The sequence below is a fragment of the Elephas maximus genome, chromosome 7 (genome assembly GCF_024166365.1).
Source record: "Elephas maximus indicus isolate mEleMax1 chromosome 7, mEleMax1 primary haplotype, whole genome shotgun sequence".
Taxonomy (NCBI): Eukaryota; Metazoa; Chordata; class Mammalia; order Proboscidea; family Elephantidae; genus Elephas; species Elephas maximus.
In genome coordinates, this window is record NC_064825.1 from 81523209 (window position 1) to 81545298 (window position 22090).

The window sequence follows — 22090 nt, forward strand, 5'->3', positions numbered from 1 at the left end:
CACATTTTATGTATCTGTTAGAGCAGCATCCCACCCTTTGGGAACAAATTCTGCCTTAGTTATCCAGTGCTGCTATATCAGAAATACCACAAATGGGTGGCTTTAACAAACAGAAATTTATTTTCTTACAGGTTAGAAGGCTAGGAGTCCAAATGCAAGGTACCTGTGCTAGAGGAAAGCTTCTTCCTTCTATGGGCTCTGGTGGAAGGTCTTTGTCTCTTCTGAGAGTCTGTTCCTGGGCAATCTTCATGTGTCTTCACATCTCTATTCCCCAGTCTCTGTTTTTCTTGCTTGCTTGCTTGTTTAATCTTTTTTATATCTCCAAAAAAATTAATTTAAGAACATCCTACACTAATCCTGTATCATTAACATAACAAAGACAACCCATTCCCAAATGGGATTATAACCACAGACATAGAGGTTAGGGTTTACAACACATATTTTGGGGGGACACAAATCAATCCATAAAAGGGGGTGTGTAGCTAATTTCAAAAAAAAACAAAACAAAACAGTTGCAATGGAGTCAATTCCAACTCATGACAATCCCATGTGTTTATGTGATAAATTATTTTGAAGTTAGTTTGAGAGAGTAAGTAGACTTGATTAGCCAAAAAAAATTTTTAAGTATATGAAAAATAAAAGTTACCAACAGAAAGTGGTTTAAAAACTTAAACTCAAGAAGAGTTGCTCTACCAAATATTAGAAAACACTACAAAGCTATAATATAAAACACGATGTTATAAGTTTTGCAATTTATAAATAATTTAGTAAACTAAATATATAAACAGTAAACATCATTGTGAAAAATGTTATATATATATATTTAATTAAAACTCTGAACATCAATAATGTATTTTTAACTTTTAAACTGGGAAACATTCTGAAATAGACAAAGGCCTCATTATCTTCATATATAAAGACATTTTACAAACCAACAATAAAATGTTTAGCATCCCTCAACAAAATAACAAAGGGCATAAATAGAATTTTCACATGGAAGTACAAATGGCCACCAATCATCTGAAAGATGTTCAAAATCACTGTAAGTCAAGAAATTCAAATCAAAGAAAAAAATTGATGTTATTTTGCCTATGAATTTGAATAAATTTTTAAAATATTAACACCAAGTCCCCCACATGCCTGTCAGTTTGTTGTACTGTGGGAGCTTGGATGTTGCTGTGATGCTCAAAGCTATGCCAACCGTATTCAAACACCAGCAAGGTCACTCACAGTGGACAGGTTTCAACTGAGCTTCCAGATTAAAACAGACTAGGAAGAAGGACCCAGCAGTCTACTTTTGAAAAGGCATAGCCAGTGAAGACCTTATGAATAGCAGTGGAGCATTGTTTGATACAGTGCCCCTCAGGTTGGAAGCCACTCAAAAGACAACTGGGGAAGAGCTGCCTCCTCCAAGTAGAGTGCACCTTAATGACATGGACGGAGTTAAGCTTTCAGGACCTTCATCTGCTGTTGTGGCATGACTCAAAACGAGAAGAAACTACTCCAAACATCCATTAATAATTGGAACGTGGAATGTACAAGGTATGAATCCAGGAAAATTGGAAATCATCAAAAATGAAATGGAATGCATAAACATCAGTATCCTAGGCATTAGTGAGCTGAAACGGACTGGTATTGGCCATTTTGAAACAGACAATCATATATGCCAGGAATGACATTCATCATCAAAAAGAACATTTCAAGATCTATCCTGAAGTACAATGCTATCAGTGGTAGGATAACATCCACATGCCTACCAAGAAGACTGTTTAATTTCACTATTATTCAAACTTATGCACCGATCACTAAAGCCAAAGATGAAGAAATTGAAGATTTTTACTAACGTCTGCATTCTGAAATTGATCAAACATGCAATTAGGACACATTGATAATTACTGAAGATTGGAATGTGAAAGTTGGAAACAAAGAACAAGGATCAATAGTTGGAAAATATGGCCTTGGTGATAGAAATGATGCCCTAGATCACATGACAGAATTTTGCAAGTCCAATGACTTCTTCATTGCAAATACCTTTTTTCAACAACATAAACGGCAACTATACATGTAGGCCTCGCCAGATGGAATACACAGGAATCAAATTGACTACATCTGTGGGAAGAGATAATAGAAAAGTTCAACATCATCAGTCAGAACAAGGCCACGGGCCAACTATGGAACAGACCATCAATTGCTTATATGCAAGTTCAAGATGAAACTGAAAAAAATTAGAACAAGTTGACCAGAGCCAAAGTACAACCTTGAGTATATCCCACCTGAATTTAGAGACCATCTCAAGAATAGATTTGATGCATTGAACACTAATGACCAAAGACCAGACAAGTTGTGGAATGACATCAAGGACATCATATATGAAGAAAGCAAGAGGTCATTAAAAAGACAAGAAAGAAAGAGAGAGAGAGAGAGAGAAGAGAGAAAGAGAGAAAGAGAAGAGAGAAAGAGAGAAAGAGAGAGAAGAGGAGAAAGAGAAGAAAGAGAGAAAGAGAGAAAGAGAGAAAGAAGAGAGAAAGAGAGAGAAAGAGAGAAAGAGAGAAAGAGAGAAAGAGAGAAAGAGAGAAAGAGAGAAAGAGAGAAAGAGAGAGAAAGAGAGAAAGAGAGAAAGAAGAGAAAGAGAGAAAGAGAGAAAGAAAGAAGAAAGAAAGAAAGAAAGAAAGAAGAAAGAAAGAAAGAAAGAAAGAAAGAAAGAAAGAAAGAAAGAAAGAAAGAAAAGACCAAAATGGATGTCAAAAGAGCCTCTGAAACTTGCTCTTGAACGTTGAGTAGCTAAAGCATAAGGAAGAAATAATAAAGCAAAAGAGTTGAACAGACGATTTCAAAGGGTAGCTCCATAAGACAAAGTAAAGTATTATAATGACATGTGCAAAGACCTGGAGGTGGAAAACCAAACAGGAAGAACACGTTCAGCATTTCTCAAGCTGAAAGAACTAGAGAAAAAATTCAAGCCTCAACTCGCAATATTGAAGGATTTTATAGGGTAAATGCTAAATGACTCAGGAAGCATCAAAAGGAAGGATAACACGGAGTCACAACACCAAAAAGAACTGGTTAACAAGGAACTGTTTCAGGCGGTACCATATGAGCAGAAACCAATAGTACTAAAGGGAGGAATCCAGGCTGCTCTGAAGGCACTGGCAAAAAACAAGGCTCCAGGAATTGATGGAATACCAACTGAGATGTTTCAACAAATGGATGCAGCACTGGAAGTACTCACTCATATATGCCAAGAAATTCAGAAGACAGCTACTGGGACAATAGCCTGGAAGAGATCCATATATATGCCTATTCTCAAGAAAGGTGATCCCACTGAACGCAGAAATTATTGAATAAGATCACATGCAAGTAAAATTATGGTGAAGATCATTCAAAACCAGCTGCAGCAGTATATCGACAGGGAACTGCCAGAAATTCAAGCCAGATTCAGAAGAGGATACAGAGTAGGGGATATCATTGCTGATGTCAGATGGAACATGGCTAAAAGCAGAGAATAAAAGATTTTTACCTGTGTTTTATTGACTATACAAAGACATTCGACTGTGTGGATCATAACAAACTGTGGATAACACTGCGAAGAATGGGAATTCCAGAACACTTAATTATGCTCATGAGGAACCTGTACATAGATCAAGAGGCAGTCATTTAAACAGAACAAGGGGATACTGTGTGGTTTAAAGTCAAAAAATGTGTGCATCAGCCTTGTATCCTTTCACCATGCTTACTCAATCTGTATGCTGAGAAATAATGTGAGAGGCTGGACTGTATGTAGAAGAACATGGTATCAGGATTGGAGGAAGACTCATTAATGACCTGCATTATGGAGATGACACAACCTTGCTTGCTGAAAGTGAAGAGGACTGAATCACTTACTAATAAAGATCAAAGGCCACAGCCTTCAGGATAGATTACATGTCAACATAAAGAAAACAAAAATCCTCACAATTGGACCAAAAGCAACATCAGGTTAAATGGAAAAAATATTGATGTTTTCAAGGATTTCATTTTACTTGGGTCCACAACCAACATCCATGGAAGCAGCAATCAAGAAATCAAAAGATGTACTGCCTTAGGCAAATCTGCTGCAAAAGACCTCTTTAAAGTGATGAAAAACAAAGATGTCACCTTGAAGACCAGCGTGTGCCTCACCTAAGCCATGGTGTTTTCAATCTCCTCCTACGCATGTGACGACTGGATGACGAATAAGGAAGACTAAAGAAGATTTGACGCCTTTGAATTGTGGTGTTGGAGAAGAATATTAAATACACCATTGACTGCCAAAAAAACAAACAAATTTATCTTGGAAGATATACAACCAGAACGCTCCTTAGAAGCAAGGATGGTGAGGCTGCATCTCACATACTTTGGACATGTTGTCTGGAGGGATCAGTCCTGGGAGAAGGACATCATGCTTGGTAAAGTAGAAGGTTATCGAAAAAGAGGAAGACCTCAATGAGATGGATTGACACAGTGACTGCAACAACAGGCTTAAACATAACAACAATCGTAGGGATGACGCAGCATCAGGCAGTGTTCATTCTGTTGTAGACAGGGTCGCTCTGAGTGGAAACAGACTAATTGCACCTAACAACAACAATACCAAGTAGACAGACGAATATATCCTCATTCATTGTTGCAACACATAAACAGTTATTTGACCCTTTAGGAGTATATTTCTTAATATGAATTAAGAACTGTATATGAACTTATATTACATGGTAATTTTCTTTTGTGAGTTTATACTAAGTCACAGACACAGAAAAAGATTTATGTATATAGATTTTTATCACAGTGGTACCAAAACATGACGTTTTCAATAAAAAAATAGTAACAATAATAATAAACAACAAGAGTAGAATAAAACTTAGCAAATAAGCCACTTGATGGAATATTATGCAATCATATAAAAACTACATTTTCACTTGTTGAATAAGAGAGTTGTTCAAAAAGCAAATAAATCTGAACAGACAATAAAAAAAAAAACTGTGTTTTCAAAGAATACATAATGGTACAGGAAAATGCTAACTAGGATGCTAAGAAAAAATGACCAAGAACAAAATTAGATAAATACCAGTTTTATTAAAGACTACATATATTTCCCATGTTACCTACATTTTCTATAATAAGAAAATTAGTACATAATTTGTTTATACTTAAAGGGAGTAAACTCTTTAGAACCCTTTCATGGACCATGGCTTTTATATGCCCATGTTTCATTTTTTCGTCCTTGGAGGTTTATTAGCAGGCATTTGGGCCACTTTAGCAGTTTCTAGCATCGCTGCAGATATTAGTGCAACTGCCTAAAAAATAAATAAAGAAGTTGACCTGCGCCACATTTGAGTGTTAAAAGCCATTCGTATGAGTGGATGCTTTCCGGAGGAGTGATTGTGTGAAACTTTTGTGTCTTTTGGCTTCTGTACAGCGAAAGAAGTCTTGCAAATATGTTCACCGTTTCCTTTGTGTTATTGGGAAGGTATGGTTGCCGGCAATCAGGAATACTCAAGTAAATGAGTTATTTTTGAGGTGAAAACACTTTTTGATGGATTCCTGGGCCATGAATCAAAATGTTCCATGAGTGTTGTGTACTTCATGGAACACGGTACCAATATGGCCCACTCTAAATCAAGCTAATAACAACTATATGCAGCAAGTGCAGTATTTATTTAGTATTTTGTGTGTATTTTTTGAAAGTTGAGTATGATATCTTATGACTCAAGCATAACCAGGAAGTGCAATGCACTGTGGTACCAATATGTCCCACACGTGTGATGTGCTTCATGGAACATAGGACTTATATGTTCTGCTTGCAACTGGTACCAAATTTTTTTCCAGTAATGAAAAACTACCAACAAACAGTGATTCAGCATCCGTTCCATTAGTGAAAAAACATGGCATCATCAAAAATTAAAAAAAAAAAAAATCTATCTATGAAAGGGCTAAAACCATAATTTAATATGAAAAGTATTATAGTGATTATAAAAACATGCTACTGTATTATTAGACAAGGAATAATTATTAGTTGAGGGGAGGTGACTGAGAATTTGGTAATAAGGAATTCTTTAGACAGGAATTTGACTTTTATTAGACACAGTGGCTGTCTATACTGAGCAGAAAATCTTCCCATGTAGAGGGATGGATCTACACATAACCTAATCAAGAAATGTTTATGGAATGAACCTAGAGTATAGGGTGAACACAGACGAGTATCTGAAAATAAGGTCAATGAAATGCAAGCTAGCTGGTCATTCTTTTCTGGTCCTCTCCTGGAGTCTTTGTAAGTATGAGAATCTCTATATAATATTCTTCCATGTATCTCTGCGTGTGTTTGTGTGTATAAATGTGTCCTGAATACCATGTGGAGGATTTTTACATGTACCATATGTACATTTCATGATATGAAACAGAAGGTCTACCGGCTGTACCTACATAAGCCTTTACTGATCCAGGTGCTCAGCTTGTCGGAGAGATGGGGAAAACAGTTCTTGACAAAATCCTCAAAGGTCACTGTTGCTAAGGCATTGATGCTGGCAGCCACGGTGCTATAAGGAGAGAAAGCAACAACATAGTCCAAGCTAAATAAGGCTGAGCCACCAGGCTTAGCTGTTATCTAGGGCAGATAGTCCAGGCAGGGCTCTCAGAAAACAGATGGAGATATGTGTCTCTATTCTAGGCCTCCAGGCAACCTGCATGGCCTGTTCACTCGCTCTTCAAGGTTATTCCTTTGCTAATGCTCTTTCAATTCTTCCACATATACCAGTGAAGTTAGCAGGAAGTAGCTGATAGAGAGAGAGACAGGGACAGTGTTCAAGCTGGACTAGAGGCAGGAAGTAGTGAATATCCGAACCCAAGAGTCAATACAGTTTGCCATTCATTAATTGTTAATTAATGTATTTATTCATTAATTCTTTTATTCATTCTAGGTAATAAGCATACACTGGTAAATAAGAAAGACATAGATCTTATGCTCTACCTAAGGCCAAGTATACAATTGTGAAAATGTTATGAGAGAAAACACCAAGGCTCTATGAAAACATGTCCTACAGAGACCTAAAGTGATATGAATTTAGGAGATTCTTCTCTTAGGAAATGACAGTGAAAACAGGTACTGGTAGGAACCATGCAAAATGGGAAAAAGATGGTCTAGGAAAAAGGGAAAATTACATATAGCTGCTTTGAGATAGAAAGGAGTGTGTTGCATTTGACAACCTGAAGGTAGACAAGTGTGGTTAGAATTCAATTAACAAAGGAGAAGGGGTAAGAAATACGGTTTAGAAGTAGGCAAAGACGAAAATCACATAAAGACTCTGATATTCTCTTTCTAGCCTTCCAGAATTTATTCCCATGGCTATAAAACTCACTTAGGCAAGATAGTACCTGAAAGTCTGAGTTTTCTTTGCAGAATAACATAAAAGCTTATTTAATTCCTCATATCAGCCAGTAATATTTTACCTACTGTAATAGATGACTATATTCAATTCATGTGATGCAAAACCACAACTAAGAACAGAAGTTTCTGGAAAAGAAACAAGTTGATGAGTAAAGTACTGCCAGCTGTTTGTGTTTCACTAATATTCATTAGTTAATTATTTATTATTAGCTATTATTATTATTATTATTTTATTAGCATCCTCTGGTGCTCACATGAGACAAGAAGTAGTTGGGTCAAAGATTTAGTAGGAGTGCAAAGAAAAAAAATTAATTGTTTTTCTTTTTACTATACTGCAAGATAATGCCATGATTTAAGCTGTAGGTTACTTCATTTGGAATAGTTCCAGGTCCATTTGTGCAAAATTTGAGTCCCTTCCGTAAATGACAAATATAACAAGTAGAAACTTCCCAAGCCCCTTTTATAGGAATTGGGACAATAATTGTTTTGGATACTATTCTCATTTTCATAAGAATCAAGACAGGATAGGTGTTCCTTGACATGCTGCCTTTCTAACTTCAGCTCCATGAAAGCCAAATAAGGAAAAGGGGGTGATCAAATAAAAGGAACTTCCATGCTCCCAACAGCCCTGTATCAAAATAAATTATGTGAACATTTCAAACATTAAGTTTAATCCTTAAATCTATTGTAAGGGAAGGAGCAGAAAGCTGAATCTGATTCAGAAGGATCAGATTTGTTTGTAGAAGCTCTGCTGTGTTGCTCTTGCAGTCTGATGTTTCTATATGTTGATTCCTCAGATTTTAAATCTGCTGCAAAATGCTGGAAATTTTTTTTTTTTCCTGTCCCTAAACTTCAATGCCTTCCCATTCTACCCCCATTCCTGCCTTTTCCCTAACCCCATACCCTCCTCATAGTTGTGGCAGGAGTAATCTCTTTATAGTATGTGCTGTCCAGTGAGTCCCTTCCTTGGAATTTTTGGACCTGGGATCGAAAGAGTCAACTGCTTTCGTATGGAGGAATTAATCTATTAACAGCCATCTTTCTCCAACCTGGAGAGAGTCAGCTATAGGGCAAGAGTTAAAAAAAAAAAACGAAGCTATGTAAAGAGGAACAAAATAAGACAGTGTCACCCCTACTTAGGTTTCATCCACTGGTGTTCTCTGTTTCTGTCCTCAGTTCTCCTGAGATCCTAACACCAACACCACAGAACAGTATCACCTTGCGTTACCAATGCAAAATCCTAGAAAGAATATTAAAACCCACTGCCATTGAGTCAACAACAACTCATACAGACCCTATATTAGCAAAAATAATTCAACAGTATACTAAATGAAAATGACACCAAAAGCAAATGAAACTCATTCTTGGAATTCCAGGATGCTGCTATCTTAAAAACTCTCAATATATTAATATGACAAAAGTTTTTTAAAAAGTACATGTGTGCATACATTTCAAAAATGCCAAAATTTCAATTACCAAAATTCAATACCCTTCCTGATAAACGTCTTTCCTAAAAGTAGAATAAATAAACGTATTTTTGTTCTTAAATTCTTTTCATAATTGTATTACTTTTTTATTGAATATTCTTAAATGTAGAGAATATCTTTCAAACCAAATGTCAATGTCATGTTTAATGGTGAAACCCAAGAACTACTCCCTTTAATGTACACAACAGGACAGTGATTTCTACCCCTATTATTTATCATTATTTTGAAGGCACAAGTACAAAAGACAATAACAGTGTAACTCTTAAAAAAAGAAGAGGAAAACTCAAAATTATTTGCAGATATCATGATTTGAGTGCAATCAAACCCCAAAGAATCAACTGAAAAAAACAAACAAAAAAGACCAGATGGCTAGGGTAATTTTGTAAAAGAAAAGTAATGAATAATTACAAGTCTAAAAGATATTAAATTATACTGTTATTGACACAGCTAGAGACAAATAGATCAAAATTAAGTCAGAAAAAATATGGAATACATAGAAAAACTTAGCGTATGGTAAAGGTAGCATTTCAAATCATTGAAATGTGGCTTATTTATTGGAAATTATTGGTAATTTAGGAGGAAAATAAGGCAGGAGCTTCACTTCATTTTCTCACTTAGTCTAAATGGTTCAATTATTGTAACATTTAATAAGACCGTAAGTATACTAGAATGGTGTCTGGATGATAATCATAGAACAGAAAAGCTTTCTTAAAACAATATTAACCCAGAAAACATAATATAAAAAATGATTAATTAAATCTCCAGAGTTTTTCATGCCCTCCTCCCTATCTGCTGGTTTCCTACACCTCTGAAAGAGTGCCTGCTAATGAGGGACTTCCCCTGCATGCAGCTGTCCATGCCTACACCCCAATAAATAGCTTGCTGTGCAACGCTATCTCGTGGCCATCTCTTTTTTTCTTGATCCGTCCCAAATTCCTTCATACTTACTACACTACCACCATCACCATCATCACCCTTACTGTCACCGTTGTCATCATCATCAGAGCAGAGTGCCGTTAATGTACTAACCTCAGAGTTCCGCTGAAGGCACAAGCCACAAAAAGCCCTGGCAGTCCTGGCATTGTGGCAAATATTTCCATGACAAAGTAAGGCATCAGCTGAAAAAGGTGGCCAAAAAAAAAGGATGAATGGTCTTATCAGTAGTGTCTGAAATATGGGACTATGGGAATGTGGCTTTGTAGGAACCGGATATGAGGAAAAGGAAAAAATAAATACATAATACAATAATAATATAAGTGGAGGTTGCATGGACTAATTAGATGCTAGCAATTGAGGTTATGGTCAATCCACTTTGGTGGACCTGAAGTCCAGCTATAGAAGACGGAGACAGCCAATCTCAAAGACAGGGACTTTTTTTTTTTTTTAACCAGTTCCATGTTTGCAATCTGCGCCGTTTTGTTGCCCCGTTACCGTACTGTTAGCAACTAAACCCTTAATTCCCTAAAAGCAAGTCCTTAAAATGTGTCTTCAGGAAAGCTAGATAGTGTGGTCCTACTCTTTAGTCAGGATGTGGAAGAGGGTCCCTACAGAACAGACCAGGGCAACTGAATATATAAGAGAAAAAAGGGGGGAGGGATTATTGCTCCTCCTTAGCACATTCTCCCTAAGTGGAAACTTTTCAACCACGTGTAAGTAGTATGACATGGTGGTAGTTAAGCTATGAGGAGTTATGTGGAAACAAGGGTCACTTTGTTCAATAGGATATTAAAGCATCATTAATCAACTTTGAAATGTATAGAAAAAGGAGTCAAAAAGCAGTATGGATGACTAAAGCCATAAACCTGAGCCAACCCTTCACTCTCCCTAGCCTTGCTCTGCTTCCAGGCCTTGTCCTCAGGGACTAGGTGAGGTGTCTTCTTTTTAAATGCTCACTCTCCCTATTAGACTGAGTGTGATCGTATCATCCAAGAAGAGAGGAAAGAAACTAAGTCCTTGGCATTTGGGAGTTGGCTAGTGCCCCAAGCAGTAAAAGAGAAAAACCAAAAAAAAAAGTCATTAAGTCAATTCCAACTCATAGCAACCCTTTAGGACAGAGAGAGTAGAACTTCACCACAGGGTTTCCAAAGCTGTAAATCTTTATGGAAGTAGGCTGCCACATCTTTCTCTCACAGAGTGACTGGTGAGTTCGAACTGGCAACCGTTTGGTTAGCAGTTGAGCTCTTAACCACTGTGCCACCAGGGCTCAGCATTAACTGACAATGGCTAGAGCTATGTTCCTTGCAGCCAGGGAACCCATACCTGGTCTGGTGCTGAAATAAATCCAGCAGTCCAAGGGTCACAGTCTCTGAAGTAGGAGTACATAATCAGTCCAGAGAAGACAGCACACACAAGGATGATCCAGAGACCCAGCAAATTGAAGTACAGGGCACTAGAAAAGAGCACATGGACCTATTGGTAGTCTTTATGTCATATTATAGTGTGGTAAGGTCATTATCAAAGACAAGGTAAATTTTTTTTGGGGGGGGACATGGAACTTTTTGCTAGTAAAATAAAATTCTACAGCCTTCAGAATCATTACATTTTATACTTTTGCTTTTTTTTTTTTTTTTTAGGAACATTACATTTTTAAACCACTTACCCAATTTGAATAAGGCATATTCTAGACAGATTTTCTTTTGATATTGGGAGTTTCTTCCCAAAACCCCAATATGTGTGATGTGAGGTCTATTTTCTTGGATGAAATTCTACATACCAATCACACATATTATATAAATGTAAGTTATTTCTCCTCACTCATTTCATGAAACTGTCAAAAAGCCCACTTGCATTTTAACATCTTTTCTCCCAGAGGGATAATAAGATAAATGTAGAAGGAGACAAGTTTTAGAAATATTCACTTTGGAGATTAATTCAGATGAAATCTAAAAGTTTTGTTTTTTAAAGACAACTGAACATAATATGGGTAAAGTCATTTTACCCATATTATTTGGAGCAATGAATTTTATTCCCCAAAGCACAGGTATGTTTAATTCCAGTTTGGGTGCTTCTGTAGTATCCTCCAGTTATTTTGCATTCATTATTGCCCTTATAAGTCAAATTCATAACCATTTTCATAATCCCAGGGAAGACCTGAAAGCAGATGGGACTTACGTTGTTGCTCTAAGAGAATAAAAGATCACATCACGAAAAGAGTTACAGGGGGCAGGAGAGCAACACTTGGGCATTTCTTGGACCCAGGTGTTGTTGGAAGGGAATCATCTGGGATTTACATGCATCCACATTTAAATGTAATGACATTCATTTCAAAGCTGCTCAAAATACTGCACCTGTGCACCTGTCTTTTAGAAAACCTTTAAATAAAGTCCTCATTTATAAAATACATCATTTAGAGAAGTATCCCCTTACCAAGAGTTTTGTTTTCAATTTAGAATTTTTTTTTTTTTAATCTCAGAGGTAACTTTCAGTTATCCAACTTCCTTGGGAGTATTTTAATAACCTTTATCTTTGATTTTTATTTGTTTATTTTGGTTTGGAGGGGGCTAATTCAGAGGCAGTCTTTCTGAAATACAATTGCTGCATAAAATGATCGATACCTATAACTTCATTAGTTGCACTCTTGCTCTCAACTATTCAGACAAACTCTACTGAAGTCTTTACTTAGGTTTTCTCCCAGAGAGGCTTCCCTAACCATCTGTCATGGATTGAATTAGATCCCCCAAAAAATGTGTGTTTCAGTTTGGCTGGGCCATGAATCTTTTTACTGTATGATTTTCCTATATGTTGTAAATCCTGCCTGTATGATGTTAATGAGGGAACATGGGTGGCAGTTGTGTTAGTGAGGCAGGACTCAGTCTACAAGATTGGATTGTGTCTTGAGGCAATCTCTTGAGAATAAAAGAGAGAAGTGAGCAGAGAGACAAGGAACATCATACCACCACGAAAGCAGTGCTGGGAACAGAGCGCATCCTTTGGACCTAGGCTCCTGCTCAGAGAAGCTCCTGGTCTGGGGGAAGGTTGATGAGAAGGCCAACAGAGAGAGAAAGCCTTCCCCTGGAGCTGACACCCTGAATTTGGACTTTTAGCCTACTTTACTGTGAGAAAATAAACTTCTCTCAGTTAAAGCCATCCGTTTGTGGTATTTCTGTTATAACAGCACTGGATGACAAAGACCCCATCCTGATGTGAAATATCACTCAATTTCTATTCATCATATTTTACATCTTTATAGCATTTATCATTATCTGAAGTTGTACAATATACTCACTGGTTTAGTATCTGTTCCCTCCCCTCAAACAAACACAGTGTTGTTTCCACAAGGTCTAGACTAGTACTGACATATAGTAGATATAAAATTATTTTATTCTGGATAACAAATTATTGAATGATTGAATAAATGAACTAATTAATGATAAAAATTGTTGCAGTCTTTACACCATTTCTTTCTTTGTTTTTAAGGAGCTCTGAACTTGCACTCAGAAGGCTATTCTTAACAGTTGTGTGACCTCAGAAAAGTCATTTGACACCGACCCAATTATATTATTTATAAAAAAAGTGTAAATACTTGCCCTACTTCTTATTTTACAGCTAGTATGGAAATCGAATGAGTTACACTCTGCGAAAATATCTGTAGCTATATAGTCATATAGAGGTCATTTTTACATCACCCAAAACCATTTTATAACTTTTCCAGTTAACTATGGAAAATAAGAAACCAATGATAAGATTGTATAGACTGCTGTACTTGTGAATTTCTTTCTCATTAACATGGACTTTGATTATTTTATGGGCTAAGGAATTCTTCCGTTTGTACCTTAGGCCTCTTCACTGGCTCATAAAGAAACTATTTATATGGCTTTTTGACATACCATTCCCTGTTCTAAGTACTTGGGCTATAGCAGTGAGCAATACAGAGCCCACCTGCATGGAGATGATATACTGGGTGTGGAAGTAGGTAATAAATATTGAAATAATATGATTTGAGGTATGATAAGAGATAAGGAGAAAATAAGGTAATGGGGATGGAACAAAGCTGACTGTGTGTGGATGTGCTCATCTTAGCTAGGAGGTGGGCTGGAGGTGGGATTAAGACATGATACACTGTATCAACTTCTCCTACTATCTTAGTACCAGTTATTAACCTCAGACCAGGAAGAAAAACTACAAACCAGAGGCAAAAGCTTCCAGGGAGCACATTTCAAATGACTTGGTGAATGATATTATGTCTTTGTGCAAAAAAGATCTGGTTTAAGATTAAGTTGTCCTTGGTAAATAATCAGTATTCCTGGCCATACAATCAAATCCATATATAGTCAATCACTCCTGGTTTTAACTATTGGCAACATTCAGTGTGAACTTTATGGATCTATTTTCACCTATCTATGTTGCAGGATAGAAGATCAAAGACTACAGCCTTCAGTACGTATTACACTTCAACATAAAGAAAACAAAAATCCTCACAACTGAACCAATAAATAACATCATGATAAACGGAGAAAAGATTGAAGTTGTCAAGGATTTCATTTTACTTGGATCCACAATCAAGCCCATGGAAACAGCAGTCAAGAACTCAAATGACATACTGCATTGTGCAAATCTGCTGCAAAAAGCCTCTTTAAAGTGTTAAAAAGCAAAGACGTCACTTTGAGAACTAAGGTGGTCCTGATCCAAGCCATGGCATTTTTGATTGCTTCATATGCATGTGAAAACTGTACAATGGATAAAGAAGAAGAAAAAAGAAATGATGCCTTTGAATTATGGTGTTGGCAAAGAATACTGAATATACCATACACTTCCAGAAGAAACCCTGGTGGCGTAGTGGTTAAGTGCTCTGGCTGCTAACCCAAGGGTCAGTAGTTCGAATCCACCAGATGCTCCCTGGAAACTCTATGGGGCAGTTCTACTCTGTCCTATAGGGTCGCTATGAGTAGGAATCGACTTGATGGCACTGGGTTTGGTTTTTTTGATTTGGCTGGAAGAAAGGACAAATCCGTCTTGAAAGAATACAGCCAGAATGTTCCTTAGAAGCAAGGATGGCAGGACTTTGTGTCACATACTTTGGACATGTTATCAGGAGAAACCAGTCCCTGAAGAAGGACATAATGCTTGCTGGAGGGTAAGCAAAAAAGAGAAAGACCGTCAAAGAGACAGATTAACACAGGGCTGGGACAATGGGCTCAAACATAGCAAAGATTGTGAGGATGGCACAGGACCTGGCAATGTTTTGTTCTGTTGTACATAGGGACACTATGAGTCGGAGCCAACTCGATGGCACCTAATAACAACAACAAATACTGCAGGATGTATTTTTCCCAAGCAGCAAAGATTTCCCTAAACCCTGGTGAAATGTTTCAATTACATCAGGCGCTTAGACAAATGAGCAGAGCTAGCATATTTAATGAGTGTGTTACAGAGTCCCTAAGTGATAGTTGGTCAGCAGCTGGCTCTAAATGGCCTTCTGCTGTCCCAGAAGAGCTGCTGATGTTCCATTTGTGTGACAAATGAGACCTTCCCTCCTCCCCCACATTGCCATCCCACAGCAATCTTCTGTCCAGCAGTGTGCTCTTGAAACAGCGGTACTGACCATCGTGACTAGTTTCTCACTCCTAAATTGTATTAACTAAATTATCTTAGATTTTCTCAGGGAAGTCTTTTCTAAAGAGAATTTTTGTATGTCTTTTCTTATTTTCACAAGATTCTTATCATAGCTTTGGACCCTCCATAGGAGGGAGGATGACTGAAGCCAGAAGTGGAGTCTTGAATGCTTGGGAGGTGATGTATGTTCCTTTCTAGATGAGAATCTCTTCTTTTCTGACAGCTTTCATACCTGTTAAATACTGATACAACAAGTTCCAAGGGACTACTGTGAATGAGATAGCATTGACTTTTGCTTGAATTAAGCCAACTCACTAAATGAAAGTTTGAGACACATAAACACAAGTACATACACATACATATACATATATGTATACGTATACATATACATATACATGTAAGGTCCCTGGTGGGTGCAATTGTTTTGTGCTCAATCTACTAACCTAAAGGTTGGTGGTTCAAATCTACTCAGTACTACTGCAGAAGAAAACCTACCGATCTGCTTTTGTAAAGATTACAGCCTAGAAAACCCTATAAAGAAGTTCTACTCTGTAACACATGAGGTCACCATGAGTTGGAATTGACTAGATGGCAATGGGTTTGGTTTTTTGGTTTTTATACATACATATACACACAATAGGAAGCATATAGTAAGTGCTCAATAAAGGGCAGAGAAAACATAGAAATATGTCTTGATGAATAACTTACAGCTTAGCATGCATTTCTGTTCTGCAAGAGATACATCGTTGAATGGTTGACTGATTAACACCATAGATCCCAAGCCATGTAAAAGTTCCTCCCACTGAGATGGTCCAAAAAGTGTGCCGCCTGAGAGGATCTACATCAAAGCTATGAGGCAGAGAGAAGTAAACAAAGATGTTCATTTGATGTCCAGATATTATTTTAGGTCATGAGCTCATTCAGCTACATCTTTATAAAGCATGATAAAAAAAAAAAAATAGCATTCAACATACTCAAATATATTTAGTCGAGATCCATTTGTTGCATGCTCTAATACATTGTGCAATCCGCCAGCATAAGTCGATCCTCGAATGAGGACTGTTAAGAAGCCCACAATCATGACAACCATTTGAAATGCATCTGTCCATACCACTGCTTTTAATCCTCCCTGAAATGGAGAGAATGGGTGTGAGTTCTTGAAAACAAAGCCTATGACTCTTCCAACTCTGCACAGCTTCTGTGTTAATGTGATCATTCCTTCACTCTTCATTCAGCAACAATCACTGAGCATCTAGTCTGTGCCAGGTACTATTTAGCATAGAAATGAAGTAGTAAGTGAAAGAGACAGGTTCTGTCCTTAACTTCATAGAGTTTATAGTCTATGGGAGAAGCTAATATTAGACAATATTAAAACTGTTTATTTTAAACTCTGGAAAGTACACTTAGGAAGAACAGATTACTATGGGAGGATAGAGCAGGAATCCCTGGCGTTGTGTTGAAGAAGTGACATTTGAGCTAAATTCTGAAGAGTGAATAGAAATTTACTAGGTAAAGAAGACAAAGAGGGGAGGGAACAGCATGAAGGAGAAGCTGGCCTGCTGAGGAAAGAAAGCTGAAACCAATAGATTGAAGGACACATAGAGTGCCCAAAAGGAGGCTTTTGAATTTGCTAGAGGCCTGAACACACAGACTCTGACAAGGCCACTTACATATCTTAAGTGTAATGAGGGAGGATTAAAGGGAATTATACGATGAGAGGTTTTGTTTGTTTCACAACAGTTTTAGTGGCGACTGTTTTTTTGTATGGACAGTGGATTGCAGGACTGTAGAAGAAAAGGGGTCAAGAGACTATTATGCGTTTATTTCAGTAGTCCATGCACGAGATGATAGCAGCTTGAAGTAGGGTAAAGATGGATTTGATATTTGGCAGGTAAAATCAACATAACTCGTGAATTACTTGAACACAGGTGATTAAGAAATGGGGGAATTATGAATAAACACCTGTATTTCTGGCTTGCACAATATGAGACTTTTTTTTTTTTTTTTGGTAAAAGTAGTAAGAATGAGTACATTTCGGAGACTGAGATGATAGAATACTGAGGAAGAAGGAACTAGAAGATAAGGATTTATTTCAGACACTCATGGAGGACGAAGTTTTAGGAGCTACCCGTTGTCATTGCCATCGAGTCAATTCTGACTCATAGCAGCCTTATAGGACAGAGTAGAACTACCCTAAAGGGTTTCCTAGTCTGTAAATCTTTGTGAAAGCAGATTGCTACATCTTCCTTTCTCAGAGCAGCTGGTGGGTTTGAACTGGTGACCTTCTGGTTCGCAGCTGAGGATGGTCAGATAGTGAAGTAAGCAAAGAAGAGTTTCAAAAAGATTAATAGAAAAACTCAGGCTTGTGTGATTAAGAAAGAGATTAGAGCAGTGGGTATCAAGCCTGGCTCTCCTTTATATGCACTGGGGGAATTTAAAAATATGTGTCCAAGCCCCTTCCCCTGAGGTTATGAACTAATTAGAATCTGGATGGGGAGTCCTTAATGTTTTTTGAAAGTTCACCAGGCAATTCTAATAGGCAATCTTGTTCAGAACCAATGGGTAAGTAGAAAAAGAAAAGGAGTCTACCGTAATAATCCAAATACAGAAGCCCATGGGACTATGGTGAAGGTGGGATGAGTGAACTGGAAAGGATTAAATGAAGTGATACATATAAAATTCTTTGAAAATGAATGAGTACTATAAAATGGAAGGAGGTGGCATTTTTAACATCAAAAAAATAGAATTATTCCTTGTTAATCCTCCGGAATCTCAAGGACATCTGTGGAAGAGACAGCCTTCATCTTTACCATGAGAAGAAAGAAGACATTGGGATTGTCCCATCATTTCTTTTGTAATTAAAATTCATTTCAGGAAATAGACACTAAAATCCCTGTCAGAGGCATTTTCTTTGTATTGTCTACTCAAGTCGCAATCTGAGGGATAATCAATTCCTTACTTCCTAGTGAAGCCCTGTTGGCATAGTGGTTAAGCATTTGGCTGCTAACCAAAATGTTGGCAGTTCAAATCCACCAGCCACCCCTTGGGAACCCTATGGGGCAGCTCTACTCTGTCCTGTAGGGTGGCTATGAGTCAGAATTGACTAGATAGCAATGGGTGGGTTTACCTCCTAGTAATTTGTTATATCAGATGTTTGTAACATGAAGACCAAATGTCAAAGGCCTGTTTTCGAAAGCTTATTGGCATTGAGAGAAGCCATGGTGGCACAGTGGTTAAAGTGCTCAGCTGCCAATCGAAAGGTTCATGGTTAGAACACCAGCTGCTCTGTGGGAGAATGATGTGGCAGTCTGCTTCTATAAAGATTTACAGCCTTGGAAACCCTATGGAGAATCTCTACTCTGTCCTATATGTTCACTATGAGTCGGAATCACATTAAAGGCACAAAAAGTCCTCGCAGCTGTGGGTGGGAAATGGCATTAAGTATGCAAAAACCTGCATAAACCTGAGCTTCAGCTAGAGAAGGGGCAAGAGAACAAACCAATTTATCAAATATTCACCAAAAGGTTGATTATACCTACTACGAAAACTTCTCTGATTCTACAACACCTTCGTCCAGCAGGACTCTCTGTCTCTGTCTCTGTCTCTCTCTCACACACACACACATACCACACACACACAAACTGATTTTTACAACCCTGGTAGTACTTTGTCTTGTCACTTACACATTTAATCAGTCTGTGTTTTGGTTTTAATATTCACCTCACTAGATTGCAAATCCCTGGACAGCAGGAATCACTTATTATTTTCTGTAATTTCTCTCACTTTTGCTGTGTATCACATGAATATCAGAGTATCAAAAACCCATTGCCATTGAGTGGATTCCCATACATAGCAGCCCTATAAGACAGAGTAGAACTGCCCATAGGGTTCCCAAGAAGGGTGTGGTGGATTCAAACTGCCAACCTTTTGGTTAGCAACCGTAGCTCTTAACCAGTATGCCACTAGCACTCCATTATCAGAATAAAGAGACCAAAATATGAGTAAAGTTGTTAAATGGTGAGAGAATGAAGACTCTTGACTGTTTAGACAAGAGAGATTGGACAGAGGTGTGGTGAGAAAAGATGAGATGGGTGGATTAAATTCACGTAATGAAAGATTTTCAGTACTCGACTAGGAAGCTTACACTTTATCATGTGAAAATTGGGAAATGAAAAGAGAAATAATCCAGTCAAGTGCATAAAGAAATGAATGTTTTAAGATTACCTTGACAGAGGTGTGCAGGGTAGAGGGAGCAAGAAGAGAATGAAAGCACTGGAACAAGTTAAGAGATATTAACTTTAGTTCATTTTAGTTTATTGTGATCAGTAAAATGTCTGGATTTGTTTCTGACATCTTTTTTGTTTTCTACTTATTCTAGTTTTTACACTTTTTTCCTCTTCTCTTACTTTGATCAGTTGAGGTTTCTTTTTTCTCTTTTGTTCCACTTTTCCACTTTGTCTTATTTTAATAGGTCCCCTTGAAATTTTACTATTCATTTTTAATTTAGAGTCCAAATTTAAGCACTATCTTAACCTAATCTCTAACAACTCAAGGATTATGGAATCTTTAACTTTGATTACTCTCCTAATGACTTGCATACTATTGTTGTACAACTTTGGAGTTATTCTTTTACTTCATCTCAAAAATTACACATTATAATAATAATTGTTATTAAACCAAAAACCAAACCCAGTGCCGTGGAGTCGATTCCGACTCATAGTGACCCTATAGGACAGAGTAGAACTGCCCCATAGAGTTTCCAAGGAGCGCCTGGTGGATTCGAACTGCCAACCCTTTGGTTAGCAGCCGTAGCACTTAACCACTACACCACTGGGGTTTCCAATTGTTATTAAGTACCAATAATAGTGTGGCTACACTTACAAACTGTTCACCATTTTATCTCCTTTTCACTACTTTTTGCATCTAAAGCTGTCCTGCCATGATGATTTTTCTTGACCCCAAAGTAACTCTAGATTTTTATTAGGGGAAAATCTGTTAATAGAAAATTATCTTAGTTCTTTAACCTCAGTTATGGTTTTTTTATGGAAAGATAATTTTTGCTGAATACACAATTATAGGTTAACAACTGTTTCCTCTCAGTGCTTTGAAGTTATGATTACCCTGTCTTCTGACTTCCATTGTTATTGCGAAGAAGTCTATTGTCAGTGATCCTTTGTAAGGTATCTCCCCATGCCACCCAATGCCCTCCCCCAGCATTTTTATAAGTTTTCGCTTTGTATTTATTGTTCTATAGTTTCACTAATATGTCTAAAATGGGCTTCTTTTTCTTTTTATCGTTTTAAGTTGCACTTCCCAAATCTGTAGGTTTTTATCTTTTATCACTGTTGAATAATTTAAAGCCATAATTTCTTGAAATGTTGCCCTCTTCCATTTGTCCTGTACTTCCCCTGCATATTCCAATTCATTTAGTTTAGTTTATAAATTAGATCTTCTCATCTTGCCATTCATATCTCTACTTTTTTCTTTATATTATCCATCTCCTTATGTCTCTGTTATACCATAGGCTAGTTCTTCAGATATATATCCCAATATACTAATTGTCTCTTCAGGTTTGTCTAATCTTCTGTTTATTATATTAACTCAATTGTGCAGACACTCCTGATACTTTTTCACCTCTTTAATTACACACTTTATTTATTTAAATAGTCTATACATATATATGTACTTTGGTGGCTTACCTGTTGCTGTGATGCTGGAAGCTAGGCCACCAGTAAGTATTTCAAATACCAGTAGGGTCACACTTGCTGGACAGAATTCAGCTAAACTTCCAGACTAGGATAAATTAGGAATAAGCACCTGGTGGTCTACTTCTGAAAAAATTGGTCAGTGAAAACCTTATAAATAGCAGCAGAACATTGTCTGACATAGTGCTGGAAGATAAGCCCCTCAGATTGAAAGGCACTCAAAATATTACTGGGGAAAGCTGCCTCTTCAAAGTAGAGTCGACCGTAATGACGTGGGTGGAGTCAAGCTTTCCGGACCTTCATTTGTTGATGTGGCAGGAATCAAAATGAGAAGAAATAGCTGCAAACATCTATTAATAATTGGAACAATGGAATGTATGAAGTATGAATCTAGGAAAATTGGAAATCATCAAAAATGAAAGGGAATGCATAAAGATTTATATCTTAGTCATTAAACAACAACAACAACAAAAAAAAAACCTGTTGCCGTTGAGTCAATTCTAACTCATAGCGACCCTATAGGACAAAGTAGAACTGCCCCATAGGGTTTCCAAAGAGTGGCTGGTGGGTTCAAACTGCGGACCTTTTGGTTAGCAGCTGTGCTCATAACCACTATACCACACTATACCACCAAGGAAGCTATCACAGGTTTAGTGAGCTGAAATGGACTGCTATTGGCCATTTTGAATTGGGCAATCATATGATCTACTATGCCAGGAATGACAAATTAAAAAGGAACAGCATCACGTGCATTGTCAAAAAGAACATTCCAAGATCTATCCTGAAGTACAACACTGTCAATGATAGGATAACATCTATATGCCTACAAGGAAGAACAGTTAATATGACTATTATTCAAATTTACAAACCAACCACAAAGGCCAAAGAAGAAGAAACCGAAGTTTTTTTTTTTTTAACCAACTTCTGCAGTCTGAAATTGATCAAACACG

The 22090-nt window shown here is 37.3% G+C and overlaps 1 protein-coding gene across 1 annotated transcript in view; it reads right to left on the reverse strand.

The window, feature by feature from the left end:
• The window catches only part of SLC5A12 (solute carrier family 5 member 12), a 57190-nt gene that overhangs the window by 18805 nt on the left and 16295 nt on the right, over positions 1-22090 (reverse strand). Inside the window, exons 5-9 of the mRNA XM_049890551.1 lie at positions 16410-16564; positions 16144-16284; positions 11143-11272; positions 9913-10001; positions 6436-6548 (exon numbers count right to left, since the gene is read on the reverse strand). Of these exons, the coding sequence (XP_049746508.1) occupies positions 6436-6548; positions 9913-10001; positions 11143-11272; positions 16144-16284; positions 16410-16564 (628 nt within the window). The remainder of the gene's footprint in view (positions 1-6435; positions 6549-9912; positions 10002-11142; positions 11273-16143; positions 16285-16409; positions 16565-22090) is intronic.